General features: G+C 40.0%; 12 protein-coding genes across 12 annotated transcripts; 7 read left to right on the forward strand and 5 right to left on the reverse strand.

Annotated features, from left to right (window-relative positions):
- Window positions 1-7: 7 nt before the first annotated feature.
- ZYRO0D06710g (uncharacterized protein) lies at window positions 8-970 on the reverse strand (the record flags this gene model as incomplete). Its single annotated transcript, XM_002496679.1, has 1 exon — window positions 8-970. The coding sequence occupies one exon, from the start codon at window positions 968-970 to the stop codon at window positions 8-10; it is 963 nt and encodes a 320-aa protein (XP_002496724.1).
- Window positions 971-1,178: 208 nt separating this feature from the next.
- On the forward strand, window positions 1,179-2,219 carry HRT3 (SCF ubiquitin ligase complex subunit HRT3; the record flags this gene model as incomplete). The annotated part of the gene is made up of 1 exon (XM_002496680.1): window positions 1,179-2,219. One exon carries the CDS (start codon window positions 1,179-1,181, stop codon window positions 2,217-2,219), a length of 1,041 nt encoding a protein of 346 aa, XP_002496725.1.
- A 303-nt stretch (window positions 2,220-2,522) lies between these two features.
- INO2 (Ino2p) lies at window positions 2,523-3,458 on the forward strand (the record flags this gene model as incomplete). Its single annotated transcript, XM_002496681.1, has 1 exon — window positions 2,523-3,458. One exon carries the CDS (start codon window positions 2,523-2,525, stop codon window positions 3,456-3,458), a length of 936 nt encoding a protein of 311 aa, XP_002496726.1.
- A 253-nt stretch (window positions 3,459-3,711) lies between these two features.
- Window positions 3,712-7,326, reverse strand: ZYRO0D06776g (serine/threonine-protein kinase; the record flags this gene model as incomplete). Its single annotated transcript, XM_002496682.1, has 1 exon — window positions 3,712-7,326. One exon carries the CDS (start codon window positions 7,324-7,326, stop codon window positions 3,712-3,714), a length of 3,615 nt encoding a protein of 1,204 aa, XP_002496727.1.
- A 520-nt stretch (window positions 7,327-7,846) lies between these two features.
- Window positions 7,847-10,051, forward strand: IOC2 (Ioc2p; the record flags this gene model as incomplete). Its single annotated transcript, XM_002496683.1, has 1 exon — window positions 7,847-10,051. One exon carries the CDS (start codon window positions 7,847-7,849, stop codon window positions 10,049-10,051), a length of 2,205 nt encoding a protein of 734 aa, XP_002496728.1.
- A 586-nt stretch (window positions 10,052-10,637) lies between these two features.
- GIS3 (Gis3p) lies at window positions 10,638-11,597 on the forward strand (the record flags this gene model as incomplete). The annotated part of the gene is made up of 1 exon (XM_002496684.1): window positions 10,638-11,597. One exon carries the CDS (start codon window positions 10,638-10,640, stop codon window positions 11,595-11,597), a length of 960 nt encoding a protein of 319 aa, XP_002496729.1.
- Window positions 11,598-11,896: 299 nt separating this feature from the next.
- On the forward strand, window positions 11,897-12,613 carry NYV1 (Nyv1p; the record flags this gene model as incomplete). Its single annotated transcript, XM_002496685.1, has 1 exon — window positions 11,897-12,613. One exon carries the CDS (start codon window positions 11,897-11,899, stop codon window positions 12,611-12,613), a length of 717 nt encoding a protein of 238 aa, XP_002496730.1.
- A 46-nt stretch (window positions 12,614-12,659) lies between these two features.
- Window positions 12,660-13,184, reverse strand: DPB4 (DNA polymerase epsilon noncatalytic subunit; the record flags this gene model as incomplete). The annotated part of the gene is made up of 1 exon (XM_002496686.1): window positions 12,660-13,184. The coding sequence occupies one exon, from the start codon at window positions 13,182-13,184 to the stop codon at window positions 12,660-12,662; it is 525 nt and encodes a 174-aa protein (XP_002496731.1).
- Window positions 13,185-13,284: 100 nt separating this feature from the next.
- On the forward strand, window positions 13,285-14,907 carry TRM1 (tRNA (guanine26-N2)-dimethyltransferase; the record flags this gene model as incomplete). Its single annotated transcript, XM_002496687.1, has 1 exon — window positions 13,285-14,907. The coding sequence occupies one exon, from the start codon at window positions 13,285-13,287 to the stop codon at window positions 14,905-14,907; it is 1,623 nt and encodes a 540-aa protein (XP_002496732.1).
- An 82-nt stretch (window positions 14,908-14,989) lies between these two features.
- COX26 (Cox26p) lies at window positions 14,990-15,223 on the reverse strand (the record flags this gene model as incomplete). Its single annotated transcript, XM_002496688.1, has 1 exon — window positions 14,990-15,223. One exon carries the CDS (start codon window positions 15,221-15,223, stop codon window positions 14,990-14,992), a length of 234 nt encoding a protein of 77 aa, XP_002496733.1.
- A 292-nt stretch (window positions 15,224-15,515) lies between these two features.
- Window positions 15,516-16,331, forward strand: PXR1 (telomerase inhibitor; the record flags this gene model as incomplete). Its single annotated transcript, XM_002496689.1, has 1 exon — window positions 15,516-16,331. The coding sequence occupies one exon, from the start codon at window positions 15,516-15,518 to the stop codon at window positions 16,329-16,331; it is 816 nt and encodes a 271-aa protein (XP_002496734.1).
- Window positions 16,332-16,540: 209 nt separating this feature from the next.
- GAS1 (1,3-beta-glucanosyltransferase GAS1) lies at window positions 16,541-18,220 on the reverse strand (the record flags this gene model as incomplete). The annotated part of the gene is made up of 1 exon (XM_002496690.1): window positions 16,541-18,220. The coding sequence occupies one exon, from the start codon at window positions 18,218-18,220 to the stop codon at window positions 16,541-16,543; it is 1,680 nt and encodes a 559-aa protein (XP_002496735.1).
- Between the last annotated feature and the right edge of the window lie 417 nt (window positions 18,221-18,637).

The raw sequence follows: 18,637 nt of genomic DNA on the forward strand, positions 1-18,637 counted from the left end.
AAGTGGGTTAGCTTTTACTAGATGGTGAAGAAACGATGTTAATTACATCGATGTAATTGTCCAGATCAGGATCATTTTCCATTAGTAAATCGATTAGGACTGGTGGTGATAAATTACAATTTTCAAAGTGGTCCATCAGGCGTGGAGCAGTTGACGGTGGAGTTTGAGTAACTTTTGCCGTCTGGTGTGCATGATGAAGATGATGAATCTCTCGATTCGTGGTTACGATGCCCGAATTGGCTTCTTTACATCTTTTCTTAAAGTATGAGAGGTCTATCACTTCCACTGTAGGTTTTTCCATCTTTACAGGGTTGCACAATACCTTTGGAATTTCGAATATACTACTAATCAAGTTATCCTTATCTGGGTCCTTCTTGAACAGTGAAAGAGCCAATGTGGATCTCAATAATTCTTCTACCACTTCCAAACACCCGATATGTGGTAGTACTTTGATTAAAATACCACACATCAATTTTAGTCTATCAGCTTTTTGCAGATGATCGGGTTCCCTGTGTTCTACATCGTGAGGCCACCAGGAGGGTTTGGCAATATCACCTTTGATATATGGATATTTGGTTTTTTTCCTAGGTTCAATGGCCTTAATCCAAGCTTTGGCAATGGCCTTACAAGGAACTTGTCGTAACAGCTTCAATGCACCATGAACATATTTTTCAACTACGATTAAATTTGTTAACGGCAGTGGGATTGTAGGATAATGATTTTGGGGGGCACATAATTTACTGTCATATTTAATGATTTTTTCACCATCAACAAGGTCCCACACCCCTATTGGTAGAATATCTTCAACAGCTGTTGTTACATAAGCTTGTGAGAATTTGCAATTAGAATTTGAATCTATCTTATCCTTAACAAATATGGAGAACTCATAACCTTCTTTTAGAAGGAATACTGCAATTTCATTGAATTTGTTAGTAGTCATCATTGATATGTGCTTATTGGTATACACCATTATTGATACTCATCATTAACCAGAATCCTTGATATATATTTTATATATGATATATTGAGAACCATCACTTAGTTATGGTAATAGAATCGCTGCATCGAAGTTTCAAACTTGTTAGTAACATTAAGCTTAGCTATTATAAAACTCCGAATTCAAAGTTGAATCAACTCCAAGACAATAGTAAATCTAAAACCTAAAATCTCAAAGGAAGATGGTAGATACTGGTAACGCTGAGGTTGCCATATCGTGGTGGGAAAAAGGAGTGCAGAAGGAGAAAGATGGTTCCATGAATGATGCAATTAGGTTTTATAGGGAAGCCTTGAAGACGCATGAAGGTGTCGAGAAATTGTACAGAAAGAAGCTGTTTGAAGAACATGAGTTAGAAAAGAAGTTGGAACAGTTACGTTTGGACTCTATAGATTCCAGGAATGATACTGTCTCACCAGGGGATCAAGCGCAGGCGGATGAAGATGAGGATGATTCCCAAAGGGATCCGTGTTGGTTACTAGATATTTTACCACCAGATGTATTATCAAGAATTGTTCACTACGTAGTTTTACAATCAGGAGAATCGTGGCTAAACCTTTCGTTGACCTGCTCCACTTTCAATCGTTTGTGTTTCCACGAAATGGACCCCTACAGGACATTTGCCCGTATGATCTATCCCAAGCAGCAGTACGATGAGATGGCTATGGACCTGAACGGTATAAGTAATATAGGAATTTGGGAAAAAGAGTTTTGGGGTCCCAACTATCGTAAGATGCTTATGGAAAGACCATTTGTGAAGTTCGGAGGCATATATATCAGTGTCGTCAACTACTTGAGATACGGTGCAAATCAAGACGGCTCGAGATCATGGATGAATCCAATTCATATGATAACTTACTACAGATATTTCAGATTCTATCCTGATGGAGGCTGCTTAAGATTGTTGACAACCGATGAACCATCCATGGTGGTACCACATTTCTCAACTGATACACCACCAAGAAACAGTGAGATGTGCCGTTGGTCACTAGGATTCGACCATGCATTCGGGCATTTAACCATTACCAGATCATCAAGCAAATACACATTCGTTGAAGAACTGCAGATTAAGGATCAGGGAACGAGAATTCACCAGAGATTAAAATGGCTCAGTTCGGTCATTATCGATAAGGAAGGTGAAGTCACAGAATGTTCTATGAAGAAAGAAAAGCCTTTCTTCTTCTCAAGAGTGAGATCGTATCTACCATCATCAACAATGTACTGATCATCTTCAAGCTCAGAGCTCAAAGACAGGTCCATCGCACCTCAACGAGCAGCTTCGTTGACTAAAGTGTGTACAATCTCACGTGTAAAATAGAAATTTGGCAGATTGTGCTTGATGAGTGCCCATGTGAAGTTGAATGTTGCAACTTATACCTCGAAAAGTTGAACTTTTGAACAAGCAGTAGTAGTATTGTTGTTAGAAGGTGACACTGTAGTTGAAATTTTTGAGGGAACTGAACTCTCCCCCATGAGGTTTTCGCACAGAACTGATAATTGATAATAATTCTTAGAAACTGAAGTAGGTATGGAATCGGTTGGCGGTGGAGGCGGTGATATGTTTGATCTTTTCGATTTGGATAACGATAACGATATCGATTTCGAAACTGCTTACAAGATGATTAGTAATTTTGATGACGTTGCATCAAGTGGTGAACATGATGAGTTACTGCCGAGGCTGGGATTTGGGGATTTGACAGATGTTGAAACGCAATTTGGACTGAACAACAACAGGGAAGACCAGGACGAACAACAACAGCATCACCAGCAGCACGAACAGTGGTCTCTGCAGCCGCATCACGAACAATGGCCTCTACAGTTGCACCCACAACCATCACATGCACAACAGCTGCAGAATTATCAAGACTTTCCTCTCAAACAGCAGCGTCAACAGCAGCAATCAGATTCGCTGGAACGGAATGCAGAAACTGTGAATGGCGGTGAGTTTGCACAGCACGAAACTGGTACAAGGGATGATAGACCTCAGTTACTGAGTGCATATGAATCAAATGCAATTGAGCATTTCTTAGATAGTCTAATATCACATAACCACGCAAGGGAAAAAGAGGAACAAGAGTCGTTAAAGAGGGATTTGCCGGCAATTAGTACAGCATATAGACCACCAACGGTGGAGATACCTGAAATTACAATTGGGGATTCTGATATACCAGCTGAAATACGAAATGATCCAAGCAAAGTGAAAAAATGGAAACATGTTGAAATTGAAAGGATTCGACGAAACCAAATTAAAAAGACATTTGATGAGTTAATTGGTATGACTAGATATCCAAGAGGAAGTGGTAATAACAAGATTGTTAAGCCTAAAGGTGATAAAAGGGTACCCAAGCATACTTTATTAAGTTACGTCGTCGAGGATATTAGGTCAATCATACAAGCAAATGAAAAGTTGGAAACTATGTTAAGAGACATAACCAATATTAAAAAAGAAGACGTTAGTATCTAAAAAGGAATTGGGAAAGGTTACTATAATGGTGATAATGATAATAATAATAATAATAATAATGATAAAACTGTATTCTATAATTTAGAGAGGGTACGTGGATCGAGTAGATGTTGAATTGATCTCAACAGTGGAACACAGAGGATTGAATTGAATATATTTATAAGAAAATAAAATTTGAAAAAAAAAAAAAAAAAAAAAATGCCAATCTTTTGTTAGTTGTATTTCTCAATCAAAATCAATAGACTGTGAGAATTCACAAGCTCAATTTTTCCAAAATATCCGTTGCCAGCTCCTTGTATAGCCATGTATTACCGGAAACCTTCTTAAAGTGAACACCAGCTAATCCAACTATGCGAACTTTAACGATATGGATTTCAAATTTAACTGGTGGCTTCCCCTTCGTACCGGTTATTTCTTCTTGTTCGTTTTCGGTCTTGTTCATGTCTTGTGCCTTTGAAGTTGTCAAAATATCATCCTGGTTGACAGATTCTAATGAGGCAGAAGAAATTTCCCCTGACACATTGTTTGGAGTTGGTGATGTTACAATAGATACGCTTCTCTCATGATGACTACTAGCCAAAGGTGTAGATGGGATATTGGCCTGTACACGTCTAGCAGAATCTTGACGTTTAACGGAATGGTTACGCGTAGCAGAAAATTGTCTTCTATGTGTGCTCTCCATAGCACCAGGTAGCTGTAGATGTTGGCTCTGTGGTGGTTGTTGGGGAGCATGTTGAAACTGTTGCTCCTTTTCATGTTGTTCTTGTTGATCGTGGGTAGGCGGCAGTTCTGATTGAATCTCACCAGATTTATCTTGAGGGAACGTTTGTACACAAACAAATCCACCTTTGACCTCTTTGAAATCTATATGCATTTTCTTCAAAACACTTATAATCTTGTACCTGACAATTGGTAGAGGTTTAGAGGAAGTGGTCTGTACAGAGAAAAATCCCTTCAAAAACAGTGAGCGTGGATAATCAATTGAAGGCATTGATCCTGGTGGAGCTTTTGAGGCTTTCTCCAAAATGGCTTCATCAGTAAATTCTTCTTCATCATCCTTTTCAGCTGGAGTAGTACCTGTACTCTCAACGTTCGATCTTCCAGAGGAAGTTCCATCAACGCCACCATTTGGTTCAGAACTCTTACACTCTTTATTAAATTCTAAGAATCCAGTGTCGTTCACGTTTTGGGCATTAGCAGGAACAGGAGGTCTAACGAATTTGAGTGACTCACGACGAGTGTGGCCCACAGATTTAGCTCTCGCACTTGGGTGAAGTTTACGACCCTTGGTGACATTCAGAGGTGGTAATGGTTTATTATCGTCAGCTTGTGACAAATCAGTTACTATCACTGGTTTGTCTGTTTGAGGACCCTCTTGTTGTTGTGCAGCAGGTTGTTGAGCGCCATTATCATCCACTCTTAAATTGCCCATACCATGTTCCACTTGCCTTTCACGCTGTTGTTGAACCAAAGTTTCAGCATTGACAGGTAAGGCCGGCAAGGCAGAATTTTGCTTCTGAGATGCCGATCTAGCAGGCATACTGATTGGGATTTCGTTCAAATTAGGCATAGGACCACCCCTCATTGCAGATACACCCTCAGAAACCGCACGCGAATGCATTTTAGGTGGTCTCTTGTTTCCATCCGGAGACATCTGTAGTGGGGTACGTTGCTGATAGTCACGTGTCTGGTCTTGTTGTGGGTGACCACCGCGACGTTGTGACAATTTCCTGAACAAACTACCAAACTTGGGTCTATCTTGGGGATCCAAAGAAGTTGGTGAAGCGCTACGTTGTTGATAATCATTAGACTGTGGAACAGGCGATAGAACATAATCTGCATCGTTGTGAATATCAGAGCTTTTTCTTGTGGTTGGTGAAGTATGGGCCTGCTCTGGCATAGCCAATTTAGGAGGCACCAGTACCTGCAATGGCCTTTGTCTTGGATTGTTAGGGTTGTTATTGTTGTTGGAAGATTTAGGTACAATCAATGGCGGTATTAGTGGTGGCGGTACTGTTGAACCACCTTCGTTAGAACTCTTTGTTTTATCGACTTGAGGGGTGTTGCCGTTAGATAAAATTCCTGTTTGACGAGATTGTACATCCGCTGGTTGTTCCAATTTCTTTTGTTGCATGAGAGCCTGCTGTTGTTGCTCGCGTTGCTGTTGTCTTCTTTGTAATTTGGCCAATTTCCTCCTCAACATTTCGTCAACTAAGTAGTATATGGAAAGTAGGGGATGGTAAGCTCTAGTTGGATCCTCAAAGGCAACTCCTGTGTAAGATGGATTATAAATTTTATCTGTACCCAAGGACTTTTCTGGTAAAATACCACTCGTATTTGCCTCTGTGACTTCAATACTCTTTGTACCGTTTAGTTCGTTACTTGTTGTAATACTCTTACCATTCAAATTAGATAGCTGGTTCCAATATTGTTTTGATAATTGTTGGTAATCCTCTTCGGTAATGATTGCATGCAAAAACCTCATGGTCTCATCAATGTCATCAATGAACTCTAAACGGAACATTTCCTTGACTACTGTTATATCCAACATCTCAGGTGACATGGGGATTCTATTTGGAACATAGGATGGAGCTGGGAAATCGTAACCCCTAATCATCCAATGGTGTTCAACAACCTGCTTTAAAGACGCCCTCTTTCTTGGGTCCACGACTAACATCTTGGATAATAACGATATAACTTCAATGGATAAATGTTGTGGATAATCAACTTTACCTTGTTTAATCTTCTCATGTAGAACACTTGAGTTTTCATCGTCAAATGGAACTTTACCGCAGACTAGCACGTAAAGCACCACACCAAATGACCAAACGTCGACTTCGGGACCCACATAAGGGGAAGCTTTTAACAATTCAGGGGCTGCAAAATATAGCGATCCACAAAAAGTATGTAGTTGCGTTCTAGGATCAAACATGTTGGAAAGACCAAAATCAATGATTTTAATTTCACCCGATGTTGATATCATAATATTTTCAATCTTCAAATCTCTGTGCACAATGTTATTAGCGTGCAGATACTGTAGTGCACTGGCGATGCCGCGGGCAAATTTCCTAGCATGGTGTTCCCTGAGAGAACCATGCTGAATGATATAATCCAGTAGTTGCCCACCTGAAACGTATTCGAATAGCATGTAAAAATGATTAGACATAGTACACATCTCAAACAGACGACAGATGTGTGGATGGTATAGTGCTTGACCTAACGATGCTTCTCTTATAGTTCTTTTATCACGAGAAATCTCCTTTTCCAGTTTCTTCTGTCTTTCCAATGCCTCTTGTTCATTTTGAGGCGGCGGTAATTGTTGCTCCTTATGTAAAAATGCCTTTGTAGCCCTGTTGATAATTTTGATGGCGCAGATTTCATTTGTATAGTGATGTTTGGCTATCTTAACTTTACCCATCGAACCAGCTCCCACGGTCTCTAGGAAATCCCAATCTCCAAGTGCCTTACGATGGAACTGTTTCGGATCCATTGTTTGCGATCTCGAGCTCCGATCCGCATATTGTTGTTGTTTTTGACGGGCTTCTGTTGTAGCCTTTTCTTCATTAGCTTCTGTGATTTCCACAGGTGGCATTAACGGTGAGGGTTGCCTCTGTTGTTGTTGTTGTTGTTTTTGATGCTGTTGCATCAGCTGTTGTTGTTGTTGAATTTGTTGTTGTTGAATTTGCAGCTGCATTTGCATTTGCTGCTGCTGCTGAGATTGTTGGTGAGCCTTACCCATCATTCTAGCGGTGGCAGGAGCTACGCTGCTTGGAGCAGGACTCTCTGTGCTAGTTGATGATGAAGCCCCGGACTCACCTCCACCAATTTTAAATTGACTATTGACGTGATAATCCATGGTATTGGGCATTCTCTACAACGATGCTAAAACCAGCAAGCAATTAACTATTATCTGACAATCTTGAAAACACCGGACCGCTGTCTCTATCTTGTTTCTCACCAACTAATCACTGAGATAAAACAGACAGAAATCAACACAGATCTCTTACAGCTCGGTATATCTGACAATACTAGATCCTCCCAGTATGCCCTTTAAACCTCCTCACAGTCCTCTAGCAGCCTAAAAGATTCTCAATTATGCTTGATTCACTTGCTCATCAATAGTCAAACGGGCTCGTACTACCTTGGGCTTTAATCCCTTTCTTTCGTTTTCAGGAAGGGGAAAAGGAAAAGCAAAGGTAGGGTAATATTGGGTAATATTTGGATCACTTTGAACGTACATTTCGATAACACTTTATACGGACATGTAATCATATTCTACGATATTGGATTTCGAAATTCAAACCATAAACAGAATGTACATAGTATGATACATACATTAAGACTGAGTACGATAGGCGCCATTAGATGATTCAAGAAGTGTTTTGAAGATGTCTATGAAGCGTGGTAGGAGGGCTGTAAGTGCTAGTTTAGAGCCTGAGAATGAACGACCTGCCTGGCAGGTGTTTTGTGCTGAAGATACGCTTGTACAATGGCATAAATTGAAAAATGTGGAGAGTTTAGTTTTAAGGGCAAGGGAACGTATTGGTGAAGATCTTTTCAAAACTTGGAGTTACCACGTAGTGATTAGTTGGTTTTACAAAGTTTGTGACTCTTTTGTTACTGCCAATTATGCTGGTGACATTGAAACTTTTAAGCCGTTTTGGAAAGATGTCAAATTCGATGAAGAATTACTGCTGCAGGAGTTGTCTGGTTTAGCTGGAGAGTTGACTCTGTGGGAATCACTTAGATGGCATACCTTAAAAAATGTAGCTAATAGTAAGGGAGTTTCCTTAAAGGATTGGAATGAATTGGCGCAACATTATCTGAAAGATAGAGGTGACTATAAATTTGAAAAATTGACATTAGAGGAGCAGTTTCAGGAGGTATATGCGATGATAAGAGTTATTGAAAGGAAGAATCTACCATTTAGAAATTATTTATTAGCCAATTTGGAACTATTCGAATCGGTAGCGTATGAAGACGACGATACCGGTCCCTTGTATGCATTGGCAAATGTGGGGGTTTTAGTTCGTAAATTAGTCAAACAAAGTCCTCATGAGATACATATACCGTTGAAACTAAAGAATTGTACCGTTAGACTACCTCATGGCCCTAATGGATTTGAATTAGTTCATTTGGATTATAGTGCGGAAATCAATAGATATTTACAATCGGTGAAAGTGGATTATGAATTGGTTACACATAATTGGGAACAATTTGCACAATGTGTAGAATCAAATCAAATTGGTGAACCTTCACCTAATGTGGATTACGAAGATTTGGTTAATGTTTATGTGGAACACCAGTTGTACTCTCGAAGGCTATTACAACAGAGACAAAAGGATCATGACATGGCAGAATTGTTAACACGTAGGAAAAGATCTTCAAGGTTGGTCGCTAGAGAGGAAGAAGTTCGTCGTAAAGATTTAGAAAGTGAATGGTTAGATAGATTGGATTCTCGAGATCAATTTTTACGTGCCAGGAGCCGTTTGGTTAACAGAAATGTCAAGAAGATCAAAGATTGGCTCTGGAGTCAACTGTGGTCAAATTTCGAAAAAGATTTAAGAATTACTAGAGGAGATCCAATATCAAAGGAAGAAGGAAGCGAATTGACCGCAGACGATCTTAAAGTATTGGCACAAGGTACTCGATATGTCGATTGGATTTGTCCGGTAACTGAAACAGCTGCAGCTGTCTCTACGACTGGGACGGATGAACACCCATTAGAATTACCTCTACATTGTTGCGTAACGGAGGAAGATGTGGAACGTGGTGCAGCTCAAGAAGTAGATGATCAGAGATGGATATTTAAATGTGTTGGGGAACCTGATCTTGACAGTATATGGATTGGGTCACCTGAAGAAGAGCAGGAACATGCTGCATTGTTTGCAGAAAAGGGAGGTTCACTTGTATGTTGTGAATCTTGTCTCAGATGGCAACATTGGGAATGTCAATCACAACGACTTTTATTGTTATTGGCTAGTTCTCAAGGCAGGGATTCTCCCGTGACTGCTCGGGATTTTGGCATTGTACAACTGGGACACGCTTCTGTGCAGGCAAGCCGTAGATCAAGTCGAAGAGCCGCCATGTCTAATGATCAGACAACGACGAATTCTGCAGATTACAATGTGGAACAGCATTACCTAAGACCTACAGATAAAAGAAAACCTCTAGGGGAAACTGGAGTATTTATATGTGCATGGTGTTGTTACGAACTGGAGAAACAATTGAGAGAAACATTTCCTGCAGAATTATCAGCTTTAAGAGCTAAGCAGAGGAAGAATCGTGAAGAGCGTGAACGTCGTCGTCTAGCTGCTGTTAATGCAGCATCACGTACACCAGTCAATGGGACGTTTTCTGCGGCTGCGACACCCGCACCGCTACCGACAACAGAGTCTTCCGCAACGCCTACGATGTTTTCTGCCTTCAATTCATCCTTTGCGACAAACCCACAGCAAACTCCGAACAATATTAATTCATCCACTACTAATGGAGCTGCACAATTGTCAGACTCAACTGCATCTGCCACACCGTCAGGATCAACTACACCTGCAATTCAAAGGCCTAATGAGACCGGTCAGACCTTTCAATAGGGCCTTCTAGCATAAAAGGAATTATGAACAGGACCTGTAAACTCATTTTATAGATTGCATCAACCTGTATATACTGTATTATGAAGGAAACAGAATTAACGTTTTGACGTTAATTTGTTAAATTTCGAGAATTAGAAGCATAAATGAGATACTGGTCTAACGAGGATAATAGTACAAGCCTGGTACGACATCTTTCTACGCAATGGACATCCGAGTCTACTGCGTCCGTCTACCTCTAATGGGTTGGCATATCAAGTTTTCGTCATAGCTTGCTCTGCTCGTACCCGTGTTATATATATGCACTACAAACTCCTCCGCAATATTTATATCACTATGAAGCTAAAAATAGGTATAAGTGAACTATCTAGAGTAAAAGGGAATTGCTCCTTAATCAGGAGAAATTCATCCACAGCCAATTATTCGTATATGGCAAACTTATACGCTCATAACTCACAGTTACCCGGCTCCGGAACAGTTACCGCTTGGATAAAAATGGATGAGCATCTTTCAATGGACAACTTGATCACATTGTTAACTAACCTTGACCATCAGAATAATACCCAGAACCAAGGCCACGTCTCCAATAATGCTGCTCCATTCAGTTTCGTGTGAGACCCACGCAAGTAAATATTCGCTGCATAGGAATAGAGGAAGGCCAAGTCTGCCAAGAACATGCTCATCTCGCAATAGCATATCATCCAGCAATAGAAAACAGAGTCTTCCGAACGATGAAGTATCAATACCCCCGTCAATGAAATCCGTAATATCACAGGTGGGTGATGCTACATATGTGCAGAGAAAGAAACGTCTACTAGATGATCCCTTACAATCCGGAAGTAATAGTAACAATACAAATGTTCCACTAGGAGTTCCCAAAATATTCCATTTACACGATTTAGATATGGAGACAGAGTTTCAACCTGATGAAATAGAACTATCTCCACCGTTATACGAACGTCCGAAGAATACACAAAGTCAAAACAACTCATATATCGGGGCACGGGAAGACACCTGTGAATTAGAATATTGGCCTGATTCTGCATCTACATCTTCAAATTCTTCCGTGGTTTTACCCGATAGAAGGCCAAGACAACCGGGTTTGAATCCACATTTTTTGAAACTATACGCTGCAGAAACTACGTGCAAAATCCAACAAACCTTACCGTGTGTTAATATTGATGAATCACTACTTAAACAGTTATCATATCACGATTTGCGTCAAATTAACGTTTCCACACCTCATGCATCTGGCGAGGCGATAAGATTAGCACTAGCGACAAGAAAGAAACTTTGGACTGAAATGATCAAACCGCAACGGCAAGATCTATATGGAGAATCAATCCCACAAAATCAGAGATTCGTACTTACCCATAGCCCACAACAGGGTAGACAAGGTTCTTTACTCAGGATTGATTCCGATGTTAAACCTTGGACTTTCCACGAAAATAGTACGATGTTAAGACCCTGTGGAACCCTGAAGATGGGTAGAGGTAAACCCGACGTTCAGTACGTGGTCAAAGGATGGTGCGATTCAAGATTCTCCTAAGGGGCATTTATTATAAAATGGGTAAATTATAGACATATGTGGCATATGAATTGTAAATAAATATTTTAACGATTAATACACCAGCGGCATGATTTAATGAGAAATTCTCTACGACTTTCACTTCACTTTTTTAGTTTTTTGTTTTTATATAGTACTATTTATTTTTACCTTAGTAGCGGAAGGTATTTAAAAGGGGCATCACCTCTTGTTGAAAACTTCAACTAAGAACTATCAAGGAGGTTTGCAATAGAAGATAAGCCTGCAGGTATTCGAAGCTTGGATTTGAGCTATTATCAAAGATGGAGATGAAGAAATTTCAGGTATCGTACGTGGAACTGGTTCATCAAGGTAGTTGTCAAGCAAGTTGCTTCCAACAGGTGGAGGAAACCGGTTCTACTTATGGTTCCGTAGGTGCTTCTGCTGGTTCTAAGGAGTTATTTCAGAGATTAACTCATGATATGGTGCTGCCTAAAGTGGTACCAATTCAAGGTAATAAAGTGACAAAGCTTTCACTACATTTAATCGATGGCTATGAATGCTACTATACCACGGCCCCCACTGAAGATGGTGTTGGATTTGACGTACTGGTAAGTTTTACAAGGGCACACGTCCCTAAAATTCTGCCCATTAGGCTTCTTAGCGAGCTAAAAGATCCACCATTGCCTCACACTGATAGTCAATTAAACCAAAGAATATGTAATGTGCTCGACAGATTCCACGGCGAACTGTTATCGTACAGGGATAGCGGTGAACATGGTGACGGTACTGAAGCTGATTTGCAGGATATTTTCCAGGTTATGAACGACAACATCGACAAATTTCTACAGCGTCAAGAGAGATTATCACTGCTTGTGGACAAAACATCACAATTGAACAACAATAGCCTTACTTTCAAGAGGAAAGCCAACCGTATAAGGCAACGTATGTGGTGGCATCGTGCTAAAGGTATCACTTTACTGATATTTTCTATCATCTTGTGCATTGGTGCATTTATCATGTTTTTATACGTACGATAGTTTAAAAGGGGTTTTTTTTGGTTCTTAACTCTGTGTGTATGTAGCATTATGAATGGTCTATCTTCCTGGTTTTATTAGATTCATCTTGAGCTTCCTGAGCTTCTTGAACCTCTTGAGGTTCCTCCTGAGGTTCCTCTTGATGCTGTTCCTGCGGCGATTCCACCTTACTTTCCACTGGTTTCCTACTTCTATTTATCTTTCTCAATTCCAATGCTCTTTGATAATCTACCATCTTTGTAGATAGTATTGTTTTAAACCCGCCAAATCCGATTTGATCCAATCCATCTAGTACATCATTAATATTACAACTCTTACGGTCTTGACTTCTGGAGTTCTCTCTGGCAAACATCAATAGATGGTTGACGAAGACCGTGGCACTTCTTTGAAGTGCTAATATAGCATCCTTGTTGATCATTAATCTTTTGTCACCATGATTAACATCTTTCGCTAAATTGGTAATTACACTCTTTAAAAACAAGAGGTCTTGGATGGTAATATTCTCCTGCTCCTTGATGTAAGATGTTGTTGGGTAATTGCCCTGGGCATCTTTTCTCCAACCTTTTGGGGGCATTTCTTAAGATAGCTTCCTACTTTTATTACCAGTGGTTACAATAGTGTTGAAATTTTTCACTTGATAATCAAGTTAATGCTTTAACTAAATCTAAACCTCGATGAGCCCATTGAAAAGAATCAGAATAATAAAAATGATTCAAGTCTGGCAACAACTGAAGAATAAAATTATAGGCTCTAATCCTAATGCTTTCAATTTAGAAGATTTTAACGTGGTCAAAGAAGGTAAGGCAGAGATTCTTTTCCCAAAGAAAGATACGGTATTCTACAACCCAATCCAACAATTCAATAGAGATTTGAGTGTATGCTGTATCAAGGCTTGGGACCAATTATACAGAGAGAATAAGCACAAGAAAGGCAGTAAGAGATCTTCTGAAGACGAACCATTGGAGAAACGTAGAAAAATCAACACTGATAATGATGATAGGCGTTATATGAGAATTCTTGAAGCACTCTCTGCAACTGGGTTAAGAGCCATCAGGTATGCACATGAAATCCCTCGTGTCAAGAAAATTGTTGCTAATGATTTACTACCTGAAGCCGTTGAATCCATTAGGCGTAACGCTGAGTATAACCACGTAGAAGAGTTGGTCGAGCCCAACACCGATGATGCAAATGTACTCATGTACCGCAATAAAGCGTTGAACCAAAAGTACCATGTCATAGATTTGGATCCATATGGTACTGTGACTCCATTTATCGATTCTTCGCTACAAGCCATTGAGGAAGATGGATTAATGCTAGTTACTTGTACCGATTTATCAGTATTGGCGGGAAATGGGTATCCAGAAAAATGTTTTGCCCTCTATGGAGGTGTCAATATGGTTTCTCATGAAGCTACTCATGAATCGGCACTAAGATTAGTGCTTCATCAATTGGGACAATCGGCGGCCAAGTACAAGAAAACCGTTGAACCATTACTGTCATTGAGTATCGATTTTTACGTTCGTGTATTCGTTAGAATACGCACAAGCCCCATTGAAGTCAAAAATTTACAAGCAAATACAATGACGGTTTATCACTGTTCTCAGTGTGGGTCGTTCCATGAACAACCATTGGGTCGCACCAGTGAAAAAGTCACCAAGAAAAACCAGCCCATTAAGAAATATTCAGTGGCACAGGGACCACCAGTGGACTCGAAATGCAAATTCTGTGATGGTACTTATCACTTAGCGGGCCCCATGTACGGTGGACCCTTGCACAATAAAGAATTTATTGAAAAAGTGTTGCAAGTTAACGCTAACCACGACGATGATACCTATGGTACAAGACGTCGTATTGAAGGTATGTTAGCATTGGCCCAAAATGAAATTCCAAATGCACCATTCTATTTCTCTCCAAACCATCTGTCATCGATTCTCAAGTTGCAAGTGCCACCATTAAAGAAGATTGTTGCCGGTCTTGGATCTTTGGGATACGAGTGCTCATTGACACACGCGCAACCATCATCAATCAAGACGGATGCGCCATGGGAGGCAATTTGGTATGTGGTTGCACACAGTGATGATCAATTGCACAACAAAAAACTCAAGGAGAACAGCATTGGGCACAGAATTCTGAACAACATGAAATCCTGGTCCAAAGACCAGGATTTCAAAACACTAAGTTATGAACCAAACGATCAAAGCGGCAAAGTGGAATCCCTAAGAAAGTTGAAGATCGTAAGATACCAAGAGAACCCAACGAAGAACTGGGGACCCAAAGCCCGTCCAACTTCATCGTAATAATAGTTATAATAATAATAACAATAATAAACTAATCATAATTTTTTCGTCGAATATACACTTGAATATATTAAACCGTTATCTAACTATATTCTTCTCTAGCTTTCAACCACCTGTTGTGTTCAGAGAATTTGATGATAGCTGCTGGCCATGCAAGGATCAAAGATAGACTGACGGCCCATTCAACAGCACCTCTACTCAATCTCCTGGCCTCCAAAAGACCCCATTGCTCACCAGCACTTGACTTTGAGATTTGCTTTGCAGCTTGCTTAGTGGCACTGACGGCCGAGTTTCTAAGGACTTGAGTAAAGAACATTGTTTGAAGATCTATGTATATAGTTTTTTTTACACCATTGTGTGGAGAAAATGTAGCGGAATAGAATACAATTATTCTGGGGGTCTACCTCCCCTTATATAATTGTTTCCTGTCCCCTTCCGATTTTTTATATAAAAGTGGTCTTACTCCATGGAATATTTTATCACGCGATGAAACGTAAGAAGGGCATCTGGTGAAAAATTTCGAGCTCATCTCATCGCGATGAGATGAGATAAGCTACATACACTTGTAGTAAAATATACCAAGATAAAATAGTCTCACAGGTTTTAATATGGGATTAGCCGCTACGAAGAATAAACAGAGATTTGGGTTTGATCCGAGAAATACAGCATGGAGTAACGATACCGGTAGATTTGGACATACAATGTTGGAGAAGTACGGATGGAAGCCGGGGACTGGGTTAGGTACAATGCCTCACAAATCGACCAATACACATATCAGGGTGTCAATTAAGGATGACAATCTCGGGTTGGGTGCTAAAACTCACAGATCTAAGGATCCAAATGGATTTGATGATGAATCAGCTGGACTAGATGTTTTCCAGAGGTTACTAGGTAGACTAAACGGTAAGGAGGAAACGATATCCAAGGAATTGGATAAACAGCGTTATGATAGGATTATTAATGGTAAATGGGGGGTCCATTTTGTGAAAGGAGAAGTCTTATCAAGTACATGGGATCCACATACGAAGAAGTTGAGAGATTATTCGAACAAAGAGGATGAAGAAGAAGATGAAGAAGAATCTGCTGGAGAGAATAGAAAAAGGAGGGCAAGTGGTGAGGATAATGAAGTAGAGAAGCACAAGAAGCACAAGAAGCACAAGAGGGAAAAGAAAGAGCACAAGAAGCATAAGAAGGAGGAAAAAGAGAAGAAGCGTAAGGAGAAGAAGGAGAAGAAAGAGAAGAAAGAGAAGAAGGAAAAGAAAGAGAAAAAGCACAAAGAGAAATCCAAGGACAAATCCAAGGGCAAATCCCCAACACCTGAATTGACAAGACTATCAGCAAGATCAAGATACATAAGGCAGAAGAAGGCTGCTACAATGGATCCAAAGGCATTAAATGAGATATTCATGGTTACGCAACAATAAACTGAAATATAGACTTGATAAACTGTATAGTAGTTAAAAAAATATATCTGTTGAAAACCACATTACACCGTTTATTTCATTCTAAATGGCTAATAAAAAATAATGAAAGCACTTTTATATATATTTTTACCGAAAAATACAGTACGATGAATAACGAATTACATTAAAATTATTGTTCAATAGAATGAGAAAACCTCTTTTCTCTACGCTTAAGCCATGGCGAAACCGGCACCGGCGACCACACCTAAAGTGGCCACAAAAGATAGAATCACTTGGGACAAAGAGGCCTTAGAACCTAGAGCCAAGTTCTTTTCCTTAGCGCCAGCGGTGCTAGAGCCCTTGCTAGAGCTGCTGGAGCTAGAAGAGTCGCCGTTAGAGCTAGACTTGGAGTTTGAGCCAGATCCAGAGCCAGAACTAGAAACAGAAACACTTGAAGAAGCGCTACCAGTACCAGAAGAACCAATTTGCTTCAAAGCAGATGAACAAGCAGATTGAGTGGTTGCCTTTTGCAAAGAAGCGGAACCCTTGAAGTCACAGGCAGAACTTTGCTTACCGTTCTTTTGGTAGTACAAGTTCAAAACAAATGACAATTGTTCTTCAGCGGAACAGAAGGAGTAGGTACCGTAAGAACCATTCTTACCATCAGCGGTAATACCATCACAGTCAACTTGAGAGCAAACGTAACCGAACAAGTCACCGTATTTATCTTCATCGATCTTGTCAGTGTTGACCACACAGGACAAAGAATCGTGCATACAACCACACAAGTCCTTGCTTGGAGTTGGTGGCAATTTGGTGTTAGCCTTCCAGTATTTCTGAGATGCTGGACAGGACAAAGAAGTACTCTGAGCAGTGTAAGAAGAGTTCTTAGCAACAGATGGCTTTATCTTGGCCATTTGGCTAGACAAGTTTTCGAAATCAGACAAAGTCTTGACATTGTTGTTTTCAACTGAAACCAAACCATATCCGTTATCTTCTTCGAAGTACATGTAAACAATACCACCAGACCAGACGTCAGTCATGTTGCTACCGTACAATGTTTGCACTTCACTGAACTTTCTTGGTTTCACAGCGTTACAACCGTATTCAGAGAAGAAAATTGGGATGGACAAGTTTTTGAAATCAGCAGTTCTATCCTTGTAACCAGAAGTTTGGAAGTTAGAGTCACCACACCATTCGTACATGTTAATACCGTAGAAATCAGCTTTAACATCGCTGTCACCGCAAGCGAAATAATCAGCCATAGGAACTCTGGTGTCTTCATCATCGTTAGATGAGTAACCGACAGGAATCTTTCTGTAGTCCTTGTCACTAATGTACTTCTTGACGTCTCTAACAGCAGCCTTAACGAAGGCGGAAGCATCAGTGTTGGAAGCGTTGTTAGTAACTTCGTTACCAGCAAAGAAACCAAGAACGTTAGTGTAGTTAGCAAAAGCATCAACAACACCAGTGTAACGTTCGTAAAGTTCGACATTCCATTGTGGGTCGGTTCTGTCAACAGATTTACCTGGAATAGACAAATCAGCAATCACATAGATATCGTTTTCAGCTAGAGCTTCCATACATTTACTGTGATCTAGAGTGGTGTTAACAGCGTAAACACGAACAACGTTAGTGTTCAATTTCTTCAAGTATGGGATATCTCTGGAGCATGTAGAGTAATCGGCCAATGGGTCGTTAATATCATCACCTGCACTACCGTTAACAGTATCAGCTTGGTAAGCAATACCTTGGATATAGAATTGGGAACCGTTATTGGAGTAGAAGAACTTGTTACCAGCAACTTCAATTGGTGGCAATGAACTACTGCTGCTCGAGCTGTCTGCAAAGGCACCAGATGCAGCGTATAGAGCACCTAATGTTAGGGAAGATAAATTCTTCAACAACATCTGTGTTCGTTATTACGGTACTTCTTTTAAAACTAGTTGTTGTTTTCGAAATTAAACTAAAATGTAACAAATACAAATGTGAGAAGATGAGAGAAAGAAGCTTTCAAGACGATTTCAGGTTTCTCTGGTCATATATAAATGTTTTTTCTCTTTGTTTGCCAAGTTTTGATATCAACAACAACGCAAAAAACCAAACATAACACAACTCTACCATTCATTTACCTCAGTGCGCGTATTCTTCTGCCAGTAGTGGTTAATTATTTAGTTTCATGATACGAGCTTTTCTTCATTCATACTAAACCGCCAAATTTTTTTTGGATTTATTACAAAACTCAGCTTAGAAGATCTTGTAGTAGTTCCGCTCTTCCAAAAAAAGCAGTTGAACGTTCCGTGTCGCGTTCAAGTGTCACAGACAAA

Source organism: Zygosaccharomyces rouxii (genome assembly GCF_000026365.1).
Source record: "Zygosaccharomyces rouxii strain CBS732 chromosome D complete sequence".
Taxonomy (NCBI): Eukaryota; Fungi; Ascomycota; class Saccharomycetes; order Saccharomycetales; family Saccharomycetaceae; genus Zygosaccharomyces; species Zygosaccharomyces rouxii.